At 43.2% G+C, this 21,021-nt stretch overlaps 1 protein-coding gene across 5 annotated transcripts in view; it reads right to left on the bottom strand.

Annotated features, from left to right (window-relative positions):
- LOC108120074 (ran-binding protein 16) overlaps positions 1 to 21,021 on the bottom strand; it is a 476,341-nt gene that overhangs the window by 58,789 nt on the left and 396,531 nt on the right. For 3 of the 5 annotated variants that reach the window (XM_043211189.2, XM_043211190.2, XM_043211191.2), the window contains one exon: positions 18,765 to 18,835. The exons of 1 other annotated variant lie outside the window; for it this stretch is intronic. In XM_043211189.2, the coding sequence (XP_043067124.1) occupies positions 18,769 to 18,835 (67 nt within the window). In that variant the 3' untranslated portion in view covers positions 18,765 to 18,768. Of the gene's footprint in view, positions 1 to 18,764; positions 18,836 to 21,021 lie in introns of those variants that run through there. One more of the 5 variants, XR_011444253.1, reaches the window with a different exon arrangement.

Raw genomic sequence — 21,021 nt, 5'->3', positions numbered from 1 at the left:
AATTCGTACTGCAATAGGAGAGATCTCGTGCGCAGATTACAGCCTCCTGGAGCCTCCGGCCTATGCAGCGCTTTAAAGCTTTGCCGGCATGGTCTATGGGGCAGATCAACCTGACTGACGACGGTGCCTCCGGCAGCTTTTCTGATTTTGGTAGCAGGACCAGCCTTTGGATTTTCCACCTTCTTCTCATAAGCATCCGTTGAAGGCCCTGGCAAACCGGTCCGGACACATCGTCAATTTAATAGCGCTGTCTGGGTTCCCATCTGGACCGGAAGCTTTTCCGACTTCCACAATATTCTGAGCGCTTATTTTTTGGGCCTGCGTTGAGCCGACAGGTTTTTTAGCTGCGCTCGGTGCTGGGTAGAAGAGATGTTTCACTGTGTCTTTCATTGTGGCGGCATATTTATGGTCGCGCATGGACCATCTCCGGGGACCACCTGGACACCGTTTCATGGTGCCTTGAACACCCGAGGCTAGACCTCATGCTTGCACGGCAGGCCTGTTAACCGTCGTCATGGTCGCTTGGTTCGCGTTCAGATCGCTTAAAGAATCTCGAATCCTGAGTTCTTGCTTGAAAATTGGGGGTTGCAGTGTCACCGGATTAAACCTTGGTGGTTTCGCTCTTGCCGAGGCTTGCGCTCTATTGAAGTCGCCTGCGATCACCACCTTGGATTTGCGCCTCGAGCCCTGGGGTATCTCGTCCAGGGTGTGAGTGAACTGCTGAAGTGTAAGGCGCGGGGGGCATGTAGCAGCTGTGAAGGCAGAACCATGCAACCCGCTCCGCTTCGTGTGCTTTTTGGTTGTCTGCCTGGGGCCCAGATTGCTGCTGATTTGGCGGAGTCCAAAATATAGTATTGCGTATCACCTTTCTTATAAGGCTCGCTGATCAGGGCTATGTCAGCTCGCTTCTTCCTTAAGACCTGCTCGAGTAGGCAATGTGCTACTTCGCAGTGGTTGAGGTTTATTTGTAAAAACCTCATTCTCATCTTTTTTTTTTTGCTCCTGGTTTACCGAGTGGGCATCTCTTACTGCCAACTACGTGGGCAAGCTTGTTTGCAGCTGCACAGAGGTAGCACTCTGCCACGTTGGTGCAGGACGCCACTTTGTGTCCTGATTTCCGCAGCTGAGACACCAATCGCTTCTATCCGTCCGCTCTTTGCAGAAAGCGGCGATGTGCTCGAAACTAAGGTACCTGTAGCAGCTACGCTGGGCCGTGCGCTACCTGACTCTGCACATGGTCCATCCTATCCTGATCCTGCCCTCGGGCAGAATTTTGGATGCGAGGTTAGACCCACTCCCAAAAGGGCGACTTGAGTTCCAGAGTAGCCTGGGCGGAGGGACATCACCCTGATGGTATCCTCTTGACCGCTCATTCGAGCTTTGAAAGCTGCCACTATTTCGTCCATAGTAGATAGGTCATCCAGGTCGCGGATCTCCACGGTGGTCTCCTTGGTGACCGCTCGAACACTCGCTGCCTCGTCTAGCACCTGGGATAGCGTCTGCCACAGCTTGAGGGCAATTAGTTTACCATCTTGCCGGGGGATGACTAGTTTAAGGACGTCTCTGTACGTGGATCCTGCATAACCCGTTATGATGAGAACGTTGGGGCGGCTCTTCTTGGGCTGGCTTAGCTTTACGTCCTTTTTTCCAGCTATTTTGTTTGCGCTATTCAGAGGTGACATCTCCGGTGGGCGTTTCGCCCTTCGTTTCCTCGACGCGTGACCTGTTTCAGTCAGGCGCTTCCCGGCTGTATCCGCTCCTAGCCCTTCCCTCCTGATTTGTGGAGGTGAGGGTCTGTTCCCTCAGCAACTCCTTCAACCTTGCGAAAGAATTCTTCACTACCTGGAAGAAGCATCAATCTTACCTTTTGGTCGTTGACCTTTGCCAAAGGGTCCTCCAGGATCGCGCTTATTTCGTCTATGGGAGTTTGCGGAGTCTTGGTTTATTTCTCAGGTTGGGAATTACACCGCGGGGACAGCTGATCCCGATGACTTTTCGTAGTGTGTTCGCTCGCCATCTGCTTGGAAGTTCTTTTCATTTTCCCCCGCCCGAACGCCTAAAGCTCCTCTAGTGTCTCACTTGTAGCTGATACTGAGACACCGGCCAAATGCGCCGCCGGCGAAGCAATTTTTTTTGGAACGTAAGTTAGGGCCTCCAGAATCCTTGCCCTGACCGCGGGGGTTTCCGCAGGTGGATTTCCACTATTGTGGGTGCCATCTGGAGCAAATATGTTTACTTCATGCATTCCGTTTTTAATCGCATTTATTACCAGCTGCCAGGGCGCAGTTTATACCTCCTGACAGCTGCCAGCTGTAAAATAGCTGCCGGCCAATGTGGCGAAGACGCAGACCACGCCGCCGCCCAATGTGGGTCGGGCGCAGCGTAAATTTTGTAAAGGGGAGAGGGACGAAGGAGAGGTGGGACATTCATCGAAGCTACGATGGGGATTATACCGCCCCATCCACCCGTGTGTGATAATTATACATACAAAGATCAATCAAGGCACAGATCAAGTTTCGTCATGAAAAATAGCAAACATTCAATGAGCGTAAGAAAGGGAGTAAGATGCTCTCTGGGGCCTGCTGCGGCCTGTCGCAAGAAATGTTTGCATCCATTTCCGTTATATAAAATGAGTAGTCTATATGTTGTATGGTAAGTGCCATGGCCCATTACGAAGGAAGAAGCTGAGGAAAAGCCATATTGGTATCTACTTATTTCGTGCTAAACGTAAATAAGCCAGGAAAGCTTCGCATAGTCTGGGATGCGGCTGACAAGTCTGAAGGGATTTTGCTGAACACAATGCTGGCGAAAGGATCTAATTTACTAGCGCAGCTGGTACCAATACATCACAGGCTTAAAGAGATATAGCAAAAATGTTTCACCAGGTCAGAATAGACACCAAAGATCAGAGATACCAACGATTTTTACTTATAGACCCATACACACAACAACAGTTCATGACGTTTGTTGCTAGTTGTCGAGAATTTTTGAAAATCAAAACCAATCAAAATCAGTGGAGGCAACCATGAACCCATGGACATTGACCCATCACTGTCCAGGATGCTTCAGCTATCTCAAGCCCCGGCATACCAATACAGGAATCCGGCCGTGTCCGATCAATCGGGCCCACATAAAAAGCAGAGGATTCGCGCAAAGCGCAGGCGAAGCCGGGAAGAAATATACAGCCGCAGCTTTCAGCGCGGCTCAGGAAATTTACGAGGACGCCATTCAGGATTACGATTCGGACGTCATTAATTTTTTAGGGCAAAATCCCTGCTGCCCGTCATCACACGAAGAGTAGCGGGGGTAGAAATGAAACTTTTAATAGAGACGTGCGCGTCAAAAAATTTCATCCGTCCAAAAGAAGGGTGAAAGGCGTCCGCCGAGTAGATTAAACATTTTCGATACATTCTATCCATGGCGTTACCACGATCACAAAGAAAAGCTTCATATCCCTAATCAACTTGAAGGCCACGTTCTTCATCTTGCCAGATTTGCCCTCCTTTGATGCCATCATCGGTCTTGACCTGTTAAAACAGGGCTCCGAAGTAGAAAAGCTAGAATTCCAATCATGCCCCAACGTAAATTTTACTGAAGTGGACTGCTCGAACGCATCACCTTCGGTGAGAAAAACATTTTCAAAAATGCAAAGCGACAGGAAAAATGCCTTCACGAACTCAAATGAGGCATTACAACAAGTCGGTGGTGGCCACCATCAGGACAGTTTATGAGGAGCCCATTTATGCCAGACCTTACCCGTACCCGATGGGGGCAACCCGACTCAACAACGGCATAACCCAGAAGTGGAGATCCCCCTACAATAACCCAAAGTGGGTAGTAGACAAAAAGGGCATCGACGAATCTGGCAACCGCAAAATGCGGCTGGCGTTACTTTCGAAAATTAAACGAGAGGACTGTACCAGATCGCTATCCCATGCCAATTTTCTCTATGATACTAGGGAATTTAGGCAAGGCCAAATACTTCACAACGCTCGATTTGCAGTCTGCCATTCGGGTTGAGGAATGCTGCCAGCATCTTCCAAAGAACCATCGACGACATACTGCGAGAGCAGATTGGCAACTTTTGCTATGTCTATGTCGATGATTTTATCGTTTTCTTAAAAGCACGTAGACTGGGTAGACTTAAAAAAGAGCACGCACGACGCCAACATAAAGGTGTCAGCACAAAAATCGGTCTTTTTAAAAAAAAACGACAATTTTTTGGGGCTTATGTCACAAACAATGGGACTACGACAGACCCGGAAAAAGTCAGGGCCATCAAGGAATTCCCGGAGCCTAAAAACGTAATTGAAGTAAGGTCATTCATGTGCTTGGCTCGACATTAAAGAGGCTTTATTGAAGAATTTGCGTCAATAGCTAGGCCCATTTCGAGCATTTTAAAAAGGGAACATTGAAACGTCAGCAGATACAGATCCAGAAACAGCCAGATAGAGTCTATCGAGCTTCAATGGCTCGCTTGCTGCGTAAAAGCTGCGTAACATCCTGGCCTTTGAGGATGTCTTCCTTAAATATCCCGATAACAAAAAAGCATTTGATCTAACGACAGATCCCTCAGCGTACGGCATTGACGCAGTGCTTTCCCAAGAGGGACGACCCATTGCTATGATCTCTAGTACCCTTGAGGTATCGGATTCCAATCCGAACACCAAAATTAAAAGATGGAAAGAACGCATTGACAAGTATGGTGCCAAAGCAATAACTCTTACTTTGATAACTCTGGAGGAAACAAGCTTTCCGTCAAAACGTAGCTTCGTTCTCTTTGGAAACAAGAGACGGCATAACATTGACTTCACTTGCGAGGAGTCATTGCTTGAGGAGCTCGCGGACATAATAGTTCCTAAAGGCGTAAACGCCATTCATTACGATTTGCACACGTTAGCAATGATACGGGACATATTTGTTCGGCAATTCCCTACCACCGAATTTTGGCACTGCAAAAACCGAGTAACGGACATGTTTGCAAACGCTGAAAGGCGAGAAAAATTTTTACTGTCGAGCACAACAGAACTCATAGATCTTCCCAAGGAAACGTAAAGCAGGCAATCTCCGAGTCCTTCTTCCCGAAAATGACCAAGTTAGCGAACGAAATAGTCGCTACTTTCAAGACTTGCGCTAAGGCTAAATACGACACAAATCCAAAGAAATATGAGCTCGGCGAAACACCAATCCCATCTCATGTAGGGGAAATGCTGCACATAGACATTTTCTCCACGGATAAAAAGTATTTCCTTACATGCATCGACAAATTGTCGAAATTTGCCGTCGTCCAACCAGTTCCCTCTAGAACTATAGAGGACCTCAATCCAGCGCTAATGCAGCTGATGAACATTTTCCCTAAGGCCAAGGTCATATATTGCGACAACGAACCATTGTTGAAATCGCACTCCATCGTGGCCATGCTGGAAAACTACTTCGGCGTTAGCATCTCAAATGCGCCGCCCCTCCACAGTGTCTTAAACGGACAAGTGGAACGCTTCCACAGCACTCTGGTAGAGCTTGCTAGATGCCTTAAGATCGATAAAGGCATTAGAGATACCGTAGAGCTGATTCCACTGGCTACGGCCAGATATAACAAATCTATCCATTCGGTCATCGACAAGAGGCCGGTCGACGTGGTTCAGATACAACCGAATGAGCCACAGTTCAAAATACAGGATAGGATAAAACACGCCCATGACAAGCTTCCCGACAAAATAGAGAAATCGAGGTTGGCGAAAAAGTCCTAGTAAAGTCCAACAGAACCTTGGGAAACAAACTCTCACCGTTATGTGAAGAAAAAACCGTTGAAACGGACATGGGGACCACAGTCCTCATTAAGGGGAGGGTGGTCCACAAAGACAACCTAAGGTAGGCCGGACATGACTATACGCTCGCCTGATAATTTTTTATTTTTTGTTGTCCTTTTTTCGTCAACACTTGCGACTCTAGTCACTTGCCGTAAGTTTTTTCTACCGTTATTATTTTAATCACGCTTTGGTGGTGGGCTCCCCAATTTCAACAAAATTTACAGCAGATCAAAATTACAGGTTTACAACCACATCGCTGGTTTTCCTTTCGGCCGCAACATCGGCACGCGTCACGGACTACTCTAAAGCCAAATACATTCCCATCGTTGATGGCTGGATTCTAGTATGGGAAGAATTCGCATTCGTAAAAAGCTCAGCGAATCTCTCGGAATATAGGCGTGTCAAAGAAGAAACTAATGGGATGACCAACATGTTCCCTCAGTCCCACATGCAGAAACTCTTGGTTGTTGATGTCGCCCATCTACGCGACCTGCTCGACTCGTTGAGCATCCATCATAGGCTAGAAAGAAGCTTAGACTTCCTAGGGACCGCGTAGTGAAAGCAGTGGAAGGAACGCCGGACGCGAAAGACTTTGAAAAAATTAAATTTAATGAATTCCAATTAATATATACAAACAATAGGCAGGTTAATATCAACAACAAAGTACAAGTTCAAATTAATAACATTTCCGCTACCGTCAACCAACTTCTGAGGTCAGCTAAAAAGTCCCAAATTGGTATAGAGAAACTATTCGAGATGCTTTTAGCTCGAAATAGGATGATCACAATGTAGCGGACGGCTTTAATGCTGGCAGTAGCACATGCCAGGGTTAATGTTGTTAGCCGTAGCATCCTAGATCATGCAGACCTAGAAGGTGTGTGGATGGAAGAGCCCACCGAGACCGTGATTAGGTATACTCCATACCATACTCAGACTGGAAGACAACGTTATTGCTGAATGTGACGGTGACATCCACATAGTAAAAATTGCTCTGCGACATTTTGGTGCTACATTTTGTCAGCTGGCACGGAAAAGATCATGCGCTCAAGAGCTCCAGGCCGGAGGCATGGCGCATTGCGAAATCCAGCAAAGCGATTTACACCCCATTACTTACGTTGATGAGGGGATTCTAATTATAAATGATCGCGCGGCTCGCGTGTGTGTGGATAATGGCACCTGTGTCCATATAAGGAGCACATATCTCGTCACCTTTACAGAAGGTGCCATCGTCAACGAAACCCGATTGAGGAATCATGACACAGCCCAGAAGAGGGCTCCAGGAGTGGCCAGCTCGCCTTCCCTGAACGTCACTATAGAACGTAACGTTCTCAGTCTTCCTTACCTTCATTGATTGAGTGAACATAGTCTGGAACACATTAAGGAATTCGGGGAGAAGATCGATCACCATCAATCATATCAGATGGTATTCATAGCGGGAGCAATATGCTGCGCTTTGATTTGCATCGGCTTGACCTATCGGCGAGTCACTCAGGCCCGAAGAACCACGGCCCAGCTAAAAGAGATGATTGCCCAAATAGGATCGGCCTAAATAGGATCAGCCGAGAACGGCCTCATTCCTGAAGGGGGAGTAGTAAATTGAAGTTAACCGCGCAACAGCAATGCCCGATTATTTACGAGCTCGCTCTTGGCAAACTGCTGACACAGCGTCTGACCGGATGCCCTTACATAGCCGGCGAACACTGCATATTTGCGTGGCTCCTATGAAATACATTTTTGTTAGCTTTAAGTTTCAGCTTGTACTTGCGCTTCATTCAATAAAGAAGGCATTTGTCCCATACTCCGGCACAGCCGTTAAACTCAATTCAATTATTAAATTGGTTACCGAGCCTTAAGGGCAGTAACAACGGAGTAAGTAACTCCCATCATAACTTCCCACTCAGAAGGAAGAACTCCCTCGGCAACCGCCAGGGACTACACAACACCTTAAGGGATAAACAATTATAGCCTACTACACTATAATCTCACTAACTACCTGTGATGTCATCGTCGTCAGCGACGGATAAACAATTACATCCTACTACACCTTAATATAATTAAGTTATATAAAAACCGGTGTCACCGGCGGTCTTTAGCGATGGGAACAATTATATGCGAATCAATTTAACTATCTTATGAAAAACAATACAGGTAATTTTCTGCTGCTGGTGTCTTGTGTAACAGGCGTCTGTAACCAGTCCATCCAGGTTTTTGCCAGCACGGTGAAACTAATCTAGGCGGCAGGTAGCAGCTGTAGATCCTGATCTCCGTAAAGAATTTTCCCCCGACGTAACCGCGATCGTAAGAGCATAAGAGCGATCTTGAAAGCCGGACCACGAGCGAGTAAGAACTGAGTGTGCCGGAAGAGTCTCATGTGGTCATTTAAAACACCTTCTGAAATCCACCTTTCTACGGGTACGGCAAAGCACCCACCCGATGCAGATTTAGTGTCGCTCCCGCAACTTGTCCGCTATAGCTCTTACTGAATATAGGCTGCTATCGTGGCAGCCTTTTATCGTGAAGTGGACGATGGAGAAAGTGGATTGCGAGGCGCATTTTGGGCGACATGCTGATCGTTTCGAATCAGGCGCTGAGGCTTCCGTTGAAAATCAGTCAATTTTCTTACTCTGAAGCCGTGTGACGATTTATCGGCCTTTAAAGGAAGCTCTACTGTCATCCTCGATTAAAGGAATCGCTGCTTGTATAAATAAGTATTTGGAGTTGGAGCTGATGCAAGCGTTATTAGCCAGTTCTTCCTGCCGCACCACTAAACGTGCACGGAATCAGACGAATGGCACTTTAGTTTTTCTCGATCACCGCGTTTCGGTGGACTCTGGAAAGCAGCAATCAACGATTTGGTGCGTGTCAAGGAAGAGAACCTTCCTATGAACTCCATATTGGGGACTCCAGACACATGAACCGTACTCCAGTATCAGACGGATTAAAGATATGTATAAACTTTTTGTAATATAGAGGTCGTTAAATTCTTTTGACCACCTTTTAATAAATCAAAGACACCTTTGTATTTTACCAACCATTGTGAAAATATGGTCGGCAAATTTAAGTTTTAAAAAAGTCTAAGAGGACACCGATCATTAACTTGAGTTAGTCATTCTTAGACGATCCCATAGAGAAAATACAGCAGCCTGCAGAAGGCAAGAACGATAAAAAGATATGTTTACATTTTGACAAAAATTTTTTATTTTAGTAAGAGCCTATTTTTAGCATTTTTTAAGTTCGTGAGGCACCTTGACACCTTCATGACACACATGAGTCAAAAAATGTATTTAAAGCATAGCTCGAAAATAACTGTTAACCATTTTTTTCTTTTGTTCAGTTTGTGAGATTAACCGAAACAAATTTTTACAATCACTCTCTATCAGAGCAGGAGACTTACTTTCTTTTGATTTTGGTTTTCGGTTGAGTATTTTACGTTGAGGGATTCGTAAAATGCTCGCCTACTGAACATCGCTCACTGAGAGATATGATTGACGTTCGCACAGAGACCCTCATTAAAATAGACCGATAGACCGAAAAATTCAATTCAAAAAGTTTTTTCAACACTTTGAATTCTGTTTGATGCACAGTGGTTAATATGTGTAACTTTTTTAATGAAAAAGTAATGTTTTTTTAATCATTTTTTTTTTTTTTGGGTATTTATTGAACTCTGTCGTTTGCTAAGAATAAATTGTAAAGCTGAAAATGCTCTCTAAAAAATGTACTGGAGTTGCCGTAAAGGCCAAGACTACATGTGCATGCGCACTCAAGATTGGCGATTTTAGCCTAACATTTTTGTACGAATGTAGTGGTAAACTTCAATGGTAAACGACGATACATTTTATCCAAGTTCTAATTTTGTTTATTTCCCATCCCCATCCCCTTTTTTGTTTGAATTATTTTCTCTAAAAATATGCAAATGAAACAAGACCCACAAACTTTCACTCTTTCAAATTCTTTCAAACTTTCGTACACACATATATATAAAAAAATACTGTTTGAATTGTCTCACAAAGTCAGACGGTCTTGGAAAGAACAGAGCAAATGGAACCGGAAAATATTACTCGCCATTTGAGCGAGAGCAAAATTTGTATACAAACAAAGGAAACGGTTGCCCTCAGACTTTTTCAACAAAGACTCATTGAACAACACATATTTTGAGACCCCAGCAATCGGTTAACAGTTACTTGCGAGCTATGATTTAAAGTATGGTAAAATTTTTCAAGGTGACATTTAGATCGGTGCATGCCAGAATATCGGAGCAATCATATGTATCGATATCGATAGTTTGTGAAAATCAACTTGTGAGGAGATTTAGTCTCGCCACACGCCAAGACAGGTGGCATGGGGCAAAGTCAAGGAAGGGGGGTTGAGGGGGTGCAGGTAAAGATGGGGGGAGCAGCGCGCCGGGAGAAAGCAAAGACGACGTGGTTCTCGTTCTCGGGACGGCCGCGTGTCAAACCATGTTTAGAAAGTGCGGCGGGGTTAACATCAACGGAGCGTAGAGTTAAAGGACCGCCTTTGGAGAGTCCGACATTCAAGTGTTAGAGAGTTTCTAAAAAGAACCCGGTAGTTTGAGTTGAAGGATAGCCCCTAAAGAGTCCAACAGCCCAAGGAGATAAAAACGTAACGGACGCGCTAGGAAAGGATCCGTTGTGGGACGGTTCCTCTTAAAGCTTCGGGTATCAGAATCGTGTTGGGCCATTCCCGACCACGGCAGTGTAGTGTGCACCTTATTCCCAAAACAAAAACAAATATCTAGGTAGGCCAATATTTCTTTCCTTGACTGTATCCACGCAATAGATGGGAACAGAATTGCATAGACCGATGCAATTCCTACCCACACCTGCATGAACGGACCAAAGTAAGTAGAAAATCATAAGATTCCTCCGTTAGGTAGCGAACCTTTACTAAAGCATGGGAATGCTGAAGCTCTTAGCAGTTCTTATTAGTTCTATTCTTTTCTGATCTGCGGCCGAGCAAAGAAGTTTCCATCAGCGTATTTTAAAAGTGATAGAAAATTCGGCCAAGACACGTGGAGTGAATAAAAAGGGAAAAACCCATACGGACAATTCGGTAATTCGACTAGAAATAAAGTTTAAAACAAGAGTTATTGTGATCGTGTTGAGGGAATAAATTTATAAGGTGAGTCAAGGTTTGACTAGTTAGAATATCCTACATAACCAATCCCTTGTCAGGTGACACAGCGTTACGACGATTCTGACCAGGTGCAGCCTGATAGGCCTTCCGTTTGGAATTTGGGCCTCGGATCGGGTGTAGGACAAGGTCAAATTAGGAGAACCACCGTAGCAATCCCAACATGGAATCAATTGGACACCCTAAGCTTCGAGTGACCCAACTTGATCTTCGCAGAGAAGTCCCAAAATAAGCATGCATTTGGGAGGATGAGGATGTAGAAGAGAAGAGCAGAATAGTCACAACAACAATAACTATTGCCGCAGCAGTTCAGTTTTTTTTTTGTGCTTCAGCGAGTAGACAGCCCCTTATTAGAGCGAGAGTTTGTATTTAGACTATTTTCTTCTGTGAGCCTGCGTAGGCCAAATATCATTGCGACACCGTGAGAAAAATAACCCTTGCCTGCGAGCATGTTTGTGTAAACACTTTCGGCAATACTGAGTTGCACAATCTTTCAAGGCGAACTTTGATAGCTGCGCCAAATTCGTGTCGACTCCCACCCTAAATAAAATTATCAATAAATCTCCTTTAACTTAAAATCATAAAGTCTTAATTTTCTTAACATTGCATAAATTTAAACTCTATGTTTAACTTTCCTTTTTGAATATTAGGTTAAATTGTATTTTTCTTATAAATTGAATTTTCTAAGGGATTGTATTTTCTTATTTTTGACTATCTTTAATTATATAAAATGAACTTGAGATAAATTCTTTTATTTAGAGCACTTCGGATCATAACATGGCAGTTAAATATGGGTAGACCCCACTGTTTAGTGTAAAGTCTACATGGAAGGGAGGGTATAGACGAAGGACAACAACATCTTGTCTTTCTTTAGTTAGGGTCAGTAGAATCAACCTCCCAAGGATCGGCCGACTCCTACCGCTTTCTTTTTCCACTTCCTTCTCTCTGTCTACGACAAATTTCCGTAACGTACGGTCTAGTTTGCCGTGCCCATACCCACGCCCCTTTCGAGTGAGCCAAGCCGTCCCCCAAGTAGACAGAGGGGCGCAGTAGAGACCACCTAACCTTATGCCTTACTGTACGCGTTCGTTACAGCAGATAGCCTTGCTACGAAGTGAGGAAAGGACAAGTCTGGCGGACGCCTTACCGACTCCCGAATCGCGACGAACCGGGCAAGGAAAGCAAGGATAGGCCGACTAGTGAACTCACGCCCAGTTAGAAACCAATCAAGAAAACCCCGGTCAATCCAGACTCCCGAACGCGTATGCGCGGTGTTTCCCTGGTGAAGCTGAGGCGACAGTCTGCGGCCAACTCCCAATCCAGACTTGATAGCGGGTATGCGCGGTGTTTCCCTGGTGTAGCGGAGCGAAAGAGCACTACCCAGTCTTTGACCTGTCGCAGACGACCCAAAGAGGTGTTCTGAAAGGTAGGAAGGCCTGAAAGATGAATAACAGCGGCGACGGAGCAGCGGCTGCGACAGTGACACCAGGAACGGCCAACAAGAAGCGCCGACGACGGAGCCGATATGAGGATCAGCAAGGATACGGAGCGGATTCTATTTTTGAGATCAAGGAGTAATCAACATTGTATTTGGGAAAACCTCTGAATAAAGAGTTTGTAAAATTTTTCCCTATTTGTATTATTTCGGGGCTTGGGCAATCACGTCGAACTATGAATTCGGTGGAACTGACCCACAAACTGTGTGAGCTAGCCGCGGCAAATTGTTGCAAGCGGGAAGCAGAAATACAGTTTGTTATAATCTTTACGGAAACAGCGAATCTTATTTGCCATGCATCGAAACTCCTGATCGATACCAGAAATGGTTTCAAGTGAAACCCCAAGCGATGGGGTTGAAAGGGGGAAAGCTCTGGAGAGAGTGGTACCATCAGGATCAGATACAAAATATAAGTCTAAAAGCCGACCTAACGAATTTCTAACATGGTTAATTTAAACTAGGGACGTGTCAAACGTGCCCACGGTGAAGTCATGGTGCGTGATAAAGATGGTGAATTATCGACATTGGACCACTATAATTTTTGGATTTTAAAGTCACCCATAGCTACAAGCTAGTCACGATCGGTCATAAGGTTAAAAACGTATTAAATAGCGGACAAATGGTGCCAATATATTGGCGGTTCTGACGAAGGTGGTATATAAGAGGTGTGTTCAAAAAGGTGTCTTTTCAAATTTCGCATGCAGCATATTTTCGATTATCGATTTTTTTGTTTTGTTATGTTGGTACACTCTTCCCTAACATCTGTACCAAGTTTCAATTGAACTCCATTGCTTGGTCATTGAGAGTTTTCAATGCCGTAATTCGCACCAAAATACAAAGAATACAAGAATTTAAGTATTGTTCGTTATATTTTGTTTATGCTGCACGCAGATGAAACTGGGATCAACAATTGTGAGTTTATGCTGGTAAGCAGCGACTAATAATATGGACAGAGAGTGCGGTCCGACTAGACATACGCGAAGCTAAAGCTCTCGATAGCGAAGATTGCGGCCCGACATAGTGATTGCAAAGCTAATGCTCTCTTTAAATAGGCCCGTTGAAGTATTTATTGAACTCTGTCGTTTGCTAAGAATAAATTGTAAAGCTGAAAATGCTCTCTTTAAAAAATGTACTGGAGTTGCCGTAAAGGCCAAGACTACATGTGCATGCGCACTCAAGATTGGCGATTTTAGCCTAACATTTTTGTACGAATGTAGTGGTAAACTTCAATGGTAAACGACGATACATTTTATCCAAGTTCTAATTTTGTTTATTTCCCATCCCCATCCCCTTTTTTGTTTGAATTATTTTCTCTAAAAATATGCAAATGAAACAAGACCCACAAACTTTCACTCTTTCAAATTCTTTCAAACTTTCGTACACACATATATATAAAAAAATACTGTTTGAATTGTCTCACAAAGTCAGACGGTCTTGGAAAGAACAGAGCAAATGGAACCGGAAAATATTACTCGCCATTTGAGCGAGAGCAAAATTTGTATACAAACAAAGGAAACGGTTGCCCTCAGACGTCTTCAACAAAGACTCATTGAACAACACATATTTTGAGACCCCAGCAATCGGTTAACAGTTACTTGCGAGCTATGATTTAAAGTATGGTAAAATTTTTCAAGGTGACATTTAGATCGGTGCATGCCAGAATATCGGAGCAATCATATGTATCGATATCGATAGTTTGTGAAAATCAACTTGTGAGGAGATTTAGTCTCCCCACACGCCAAGACAGGTGGCATGGGGCAAAGTCAAGGAAGGGGGGTTGAGGGGGTGCAGGTAAAGATGGGGGGAGCAGCGCGCCGGGAGAAAGCAAAGACGACGTGGTTCTCGTTCTCGGGACGGCCGCGTGTCAAACCATGTTTAGAAAGTGCGGCGGGGTTAACATCAACGGAGCGTAGAGTTAAAGGACCGCCTTTGGAGAGTCCGACATTCAAGTGTTAGAGAGTTTCTAAAAAGAACCCGGTAGTTTGAGTTGAAGGATAGCCCCTAAAGAGTCCAACAGCCCAAGGAGATAAAAACGTAACGGACGCGCTAGGAAAGGATCCGTTGTGGGACTGTTCCTCTTAAAGCTTCGGGTATCAGAATCGTGTTGGGCCATTCCCGCCCACGGCAGTGTAATGTGAACCTTATTCCCAAAAAAAAAAACAAATATCTAGGCAGGCCAATATTTTATTCCTTGACTGTATCCACGCAATAGATGGGAACAGATTTCATAGACCGATGCAATTCCCACCCATACCTGCATGAACGGACCAGAGTGGGTAGAAAATAATACGATTCCTCCGTTAGGTATGGAAGCTTTACTAAAGCGTGGGAATGCTGAAGCTCTTAGCAGTTCTTAGCATCTATTCTTTACTGATCTGCGGCCGAGCAAAGGAGTTTTCATCAGCGTATTTTAAAAGTGATAGAATTGGCCAAGACACGTGGAGTGCATAAAAAGGGAAAAACCCATACGGACAATTTGGCAATTCGGCCAGAAATAAAGTTTAAAACAAGAGTGATTGTGATCGTGTTGAGAGAATAAATTTATAAGGTGAGACATGGTTTGAATAGTTAGAGTATCCAACATAACCAATCACTTGTCAGGTTGCACAGCGTTACGACGATTCTGACCAGATGCGGCCTGATAGGCTTTCCGTTTGGAATTTGGGCCTCGGATCGGGTGTAGGACAAGGTCGAATCAGGAGAACCACCGTAGCAACCCCAACATGGAATTATTTGGACACCCTTAGCTTCGAGTGACCCAACTTGATCTTCGCAGAGAAGTCCCAAAATAAGCATGCATTTGGGAGGATGAGGATGTAGAAGAGAAGAGCAGAATAGTCACAACAACAATAACTATTGCCGCAGCAGTTCAGTTTTTTTTTTTTTTGTGCTTCAGCGAGTAGCCAGCCACTTATTAGAGCGAGAGTTTGTATTTAGACTATTTTCTTCTGTGAGCCTGCGTAGGCCAAATATCATTGCGACACCGTGAGAAAAATAACCCTTGCCTGCGAGCATGTTTGTGTAAACACTTTCGGCAATACTGAGTTGCACAATCTTTCAAGGCGAACTTTGATAGCTGCGCCAAATTCGTGTCGACTCCCACCCTAAATAAAATTATCAATAAATCTCCTTTAACTTAAAATCATAAAGTCTTAATTTTCTTAACATTGCATAAATTTAAACTCTATGTTTAACTTTCCTTTTTGAATATTAGGTTAAATTGTATTTTTCTTATAAATTGAATTTTCTAAGGGATTGTATTTTCTTATTTTTGACTATCTTTAATTATATAAAATGAACTTGAGATAAATTCTTTTATTTAGAGCACTTCGGATCATAACATGGCAGTTAAATATGGGTAGACCCCACTGTTTAGTGTAAAGTCTACATGGAAGGGAGGGTATAGACGAAGGACAACAACATCTTGTCTTTCTTTAGTTAGGGTCAGTAGAATCAACCTCCCAAGGATCGGCCGACTCCTACCGCTTTCTTTTTCCACTTCCTTCTCTCTGTCTACGACAAATTTCCGTAACGTACGGTCTAGTTTGCCGTGCCCATACCCACGCCCCTTTCGAGTGAGCCAAGCCGTCCCCCAAGTAGACAGAGGGGCGCAGTAGAGACCACCTAACCTTATGCCTTACTGTACGCGTTCGTTACAGCAGATAGCCTTGCTACGAAGTGAGGAAAGGACAAGTCTGGCGGACGCCTTACCGACTCCCGAATCGCGACGAACCGGGCAAGGAAAGCAAGGATAGGCCGACTAGTGAACTCACGCCCAGTTAGAAACCAATCAAGAAAACCCCGGTCAATCCAGACTCCCGAACGCGTATGCGCGGTGTTTCCCTGGTGAAGCTGAGGCGACAGTCTGCGGCCAACTCCCAATCCAGACTTGATAGCGGGTATGCGCGGTGTTTCCCTGGTGTAGCGGAGCGAAAGAGCACTACCCAGTCTTTGACCTGTCGCAGACGACCCAAAGAGGTGTTCTGAAAGGTAGGAAGGCCTGAAAGATGAATAACAGCGGCGACGGAGCAGCGGCTGCGACAGTGACACCAGGAACGGCCAACAAGAAGCGCCGACGACGGAGCCGATATGAGGATCAGCAAGGATACGGAGCGGATTCTATTTTTGAGATCAAGGAGTAATCAACATTGTATTTGGGAAAACCTCTGAATAAAGAGTTTGTAAAATTTTTCCCTATTTGTATTATTTCGGGGCTTGGGCAATCACGTCGAACTATGAATTCGGTGGAACTGACCCACAAACTGTGTGAGCTAGCCGCGGCAAATTGTTGCAAGCGGGAAGCAGAAATACAGTTTGTTATAATCTTTACGGAAACAGCGAATCTTATTTGCCATGCATCGAAACTCCTGATCGATACCAGAAATGGTTTCAAGTGAAACCCCAAGCGATGGGGTTGAAAGGGGGAAAGCTCTGGAGAGAGTGGTACCATCAGGATCAGATACAAAATATAAGTCTAAAAGCCGACCTAACGAATTTCTAACATGGTTAATTTAAACTAGGGACGTGTCAAACGTGCCCACGGTGAAGTCATGGTGCGTGATAAAGATGGTGAATTATCGACATTGGACCACTATAATTTTTGGATTTTAAAGTCACCCATAGCTACAAGCTAGTCACGATCGGTCATAAGGTTAAAAACGTATTAAATAGCGGACAAATGGTGCCAATATATTGGCGGTTCTGACGAAGGTGGTATATAAGAGGTGTGTTCAAAAAGGTGTCTTTTCAAATTTCGCATGCAGCATATTTTCGATTATCGATTTTTTTGTTTTGTTATGTTGGTACACTCTTCCCTAACATCTGTACCAAGTTTCAATTGAACTCCATTGCTTGGTCATTGAGAGTTTTCAATGCCGTAATTCGCACCAAAATACAAAGAATACAAGAATTTAAGTATTGTTCGTTATATTTTGTTTATGCTGCACGCAGATGAAACTGGGATCAACAATTGTGAGTTTATGCTGGTAAGCAGCGACTAATAATATGGACAGAGAGTGCGGTCCGACTAGACATACGCGAAGCTAAAGCTCTCGATAGCGAAGATTGCGGCCCGACATAGTGATTGCAAAGCTAATGCTCTCTTTAAATAGGCCCGTTGAAGTCAGGCGGCCGGAAAAGATTCGGCTTGCGAAAAACTAAGGCGATATCTCCATACTTGAGCTTAATAAATAAACTATAAATGATTCAGCGGCTGCCGCTTGGCCCGACACCAAATTTTGTGTAAAAAATAAAATAAGATGCTGCGATACACTTGAAATGTTGACAGTGGCATACGGTAAAATTGTTCTGAGTGAAAAAAAATGTGTAAAAGTGGTACAAACTCTTCCAAGATGGCCGGGAAGATGCCAATGGCAAGCCTCGCTCTGGACGCCCAAGCACGTCAACCACTGATGAAAACGTTCAAGCAGTGAAGAAAATTGTTTTAGAAAATCGTCGAATTACTATCAGAGAAGTTGCTGAAGATGTCGGTATATCGCTTGACTCGTGCCGTGAAATTTTTTCAAACGTTTTGGGCATGAGTCGTGTGTCAGCAAAGTTTGTTCCGAATTTGCTGAATTTTGACCAACAGAACCGTCGCATGAGCATCGCTCAAGAACTGTTGAATGACTTCAACGACGACCCAGATTTACTCAAAAGGATCATAACTGGTGTCGAATCATGGGTATATGGTTATGATATCGAAACCAAGGCCCAATCGTCCCAATGGAAGAGTCCAGGTGGGCCAAGACCGGAAAAAGCATGCCAAGTTCGATAAAATGTCAAAGTTTTGATCACTGATTTCTTCGATTGTGGAAGAAGAACTTATGGCTTTTGCATCACGATAATGCCCCTGCTCACTCATCTTCGCTCATGAGAAATTTTTGGGACAAAAACAACACCACAATAATGCCTTAGCCACCATATTCACTGGATTTGGCCCCATGTGACTTTTTCTTGTTCCCAAAACTAAAGAGACCTATGAAAGGACGGAGATTTGCAACGATTGAAGAGTTAAAAACTGCATCGCTGAAAGATTTCAAGGCTATACCGAAAAGTGCTTTGAGGATTGGAAAAACCGTTGGCAGAAGTGTATTGTATCTGACGGGGATTACTTTGAAGGGGGCAACATAAATGTTGAAAAATAAGAGAATAGTTTTTCTTCTACCACCAAACTGTCAGTGTGGCGGCAGCGCTGCAGCAGAATTCCGACCCAATGCACGCGTACTGTGGAAAATGAGAATTTGCCCCCTGCTTTAGAGTATTCATGATATTGCCATATCTATGAAATATCTTATATTACGGTTTCATACCTAATTAATAATTAGTTGTTTGCGGAAAATTCACAAGGTCACGACGAAAAGTTGACAAGTTTTGCGTAAACCTGAAATAAAAAAACAAAAATTTAGAAGTTAGTCCAATTTAGATATATTCCCTTATTGTAGGCTAAGACTGTTTTCCACATAAAAGAAGCTTGGAAAATTTCGGTACCCGAAAATAAATGCCAATAAATATTCTAACCATATTAATTGTAAAAATGTAAAATATAATTTTTAATATTTACATATTTTATTTCAAAATTTAATTTTTATACCCTTGCAGAGGGTATTATAATTTTGTCCAAAAGTGTGCAACGCAGTGAAGGAGACATCTCCGACCCTATAAAGTATATATATTCTTGATCAGGATCACCTCCTGAGTTGATATGAGCATGTCCGTCTGTCCGTCTGTCCGTCTGTCCGTCTGTCTGTCTGTTTCTACGCGAACTAGTCTCTCAGTTTTAAAGCTATCGACTTGAAACTTTGCACACACCCTTCTTTCTTTTGCACGCAGTATATAAGTCGGAACGGCTCGGATCGGCCGACTATATCCTATAGCTGCCATATAACTGATTGATCGGAAATGGTGTAACTTTGGTGTTTTTAGAGTTAGAGAGTTCAAATTTGACATGAGAGCTATTTTGGGCAAAATATTACGACATGCCAAATTTCATAAGGATCGGCCGACTATATCCTATAGCTGCCATATAACTGAACGATCGGAAATGACCCAACTTTCTTGTTTTTCAAGATAGAAAACTGGAACTTGGTACAGATTATATTTTTGGTCAGTTAATCCGACCTACAAAATTTCATTAGGATCGGCCGACTATATCCTATAGCTGCCATATAACTGAACGATCGGAAATGGTACTTGGTAGAAATATCAACTTTCTTATTTTTGAAGATAGAAGTTTGGGACCTTTTTCGGATTTTTCATTTTAGTTAATTGGTTTTATTATGATGTGTTCATAAGGATCGGTCAACTATATCCGATGTTTGCGATATATATCCGGTTTTAACTGCAAGGGTATATAAACTTCGGCTCCGCCCGAAGTTAGCTTTCCTTTCTTGTTATTATTGCATTAAATTGTTTCAAGTATAAAGGATTGTACTCGAAATAAGTATTTAAACGAAAAAATCAAACATTTTTAAGATCAAAACTTAAATAGTTTGATAAATAAATCTTACCAAATTTTTTTAGATATAATTACGAAAAACCGTCATATATGAAACAAGAAAGGAAAGCTAACTTCGGGCGGAGCCGAAGTTTATATACCCTTGCAGCTAAAACCGGATATATATCGCAAACATATCGCAAATTTGGTAGGTTGGATCAACTGATCAAAAATATAATCTGTACTAAATTTCAGCTTTCTATCTTCAAAAACACAAAAGTTGGGTCATTTCCGATCGTTCAGTTATATGGCAGCTATAGGATATAGTCGGCCGATCCTTATGAAATTTGGCATGTCGTTTTATTTTGCTATTTAAAAATAGCTCTTGTGTCAAATTTGAACTCTCTAACTCTAAAAACACAAAAGTTATACCATTTCCGATCAATCAGTTATATGGCAGCTATAGGATATAGTCGGCCGATCCCGGCTGTTCCGACTTATATACTGCGTGCAAAGGAAAGAAGGGTGTGTGCAAAGTTTCAAGACGATAGCTTTAAAACTGAGAGACTAGTTTGCGTAGAAACAGACAGACGGACAGACGGACAGACGGACATGCTCATATCAACTCAGGAGGTGATCCTGATAAAGAATATATATACTTTATAGGGTCGGAGATGTCTCCTTCACTGCGTTGCACACTTTTGGACAAAATTATAATACCCTCTGCAAGGATATAAAAATATGGATTTACCAAAAACTTGTTATTGTACAAATTAATTTAAAATTTAGTGTGTTAACAGGACAAGTGTGTAAATAAGCAAAATATAGTAAAATACTTATTTTAAAGCGTCAATAATATTTTAAAACTGTTTCGGACCTTCTCCACAAAAATTTTGGAGGATCGGTCCTCACTTTCCAAATGGAAGTAATCTTAGAAACAGTGTCTGTTTATCGAGATTATTTGATCTCTCACAAATTAAAAAATATAAATAATTGGTGGCTGCTAAAAATAAAACGACAAAAAATAGATAGAAAAATGCTTCATCTTACGTAATAGTTCGATCTCTCTATTTTCATACCCTTGCAGAGGGTATTTTAATTTTGGTCAAAAGTGTGCAACGCACTGAAGGAGA

This window comes from Drosophila bipectinata, chromosome XR, assembly GCF_030179905.1.
Source record: "Drosophila bipectinata strain 14024-0381.07 chromosome XR, DbipHiC1v2, whole genome shotgun sequence".
In the NCBI taxonomy this organism is placed as follows: domain Eukaryota; kingdom Metazoa; phylum Arthropoda; class Insecta; order Diptera; family Drosophilidae; genus Drosophila; species Drosophila bipectinata.
This window is presented reverse-complemented; position numbering and strand designations above follow the sequence as displayed.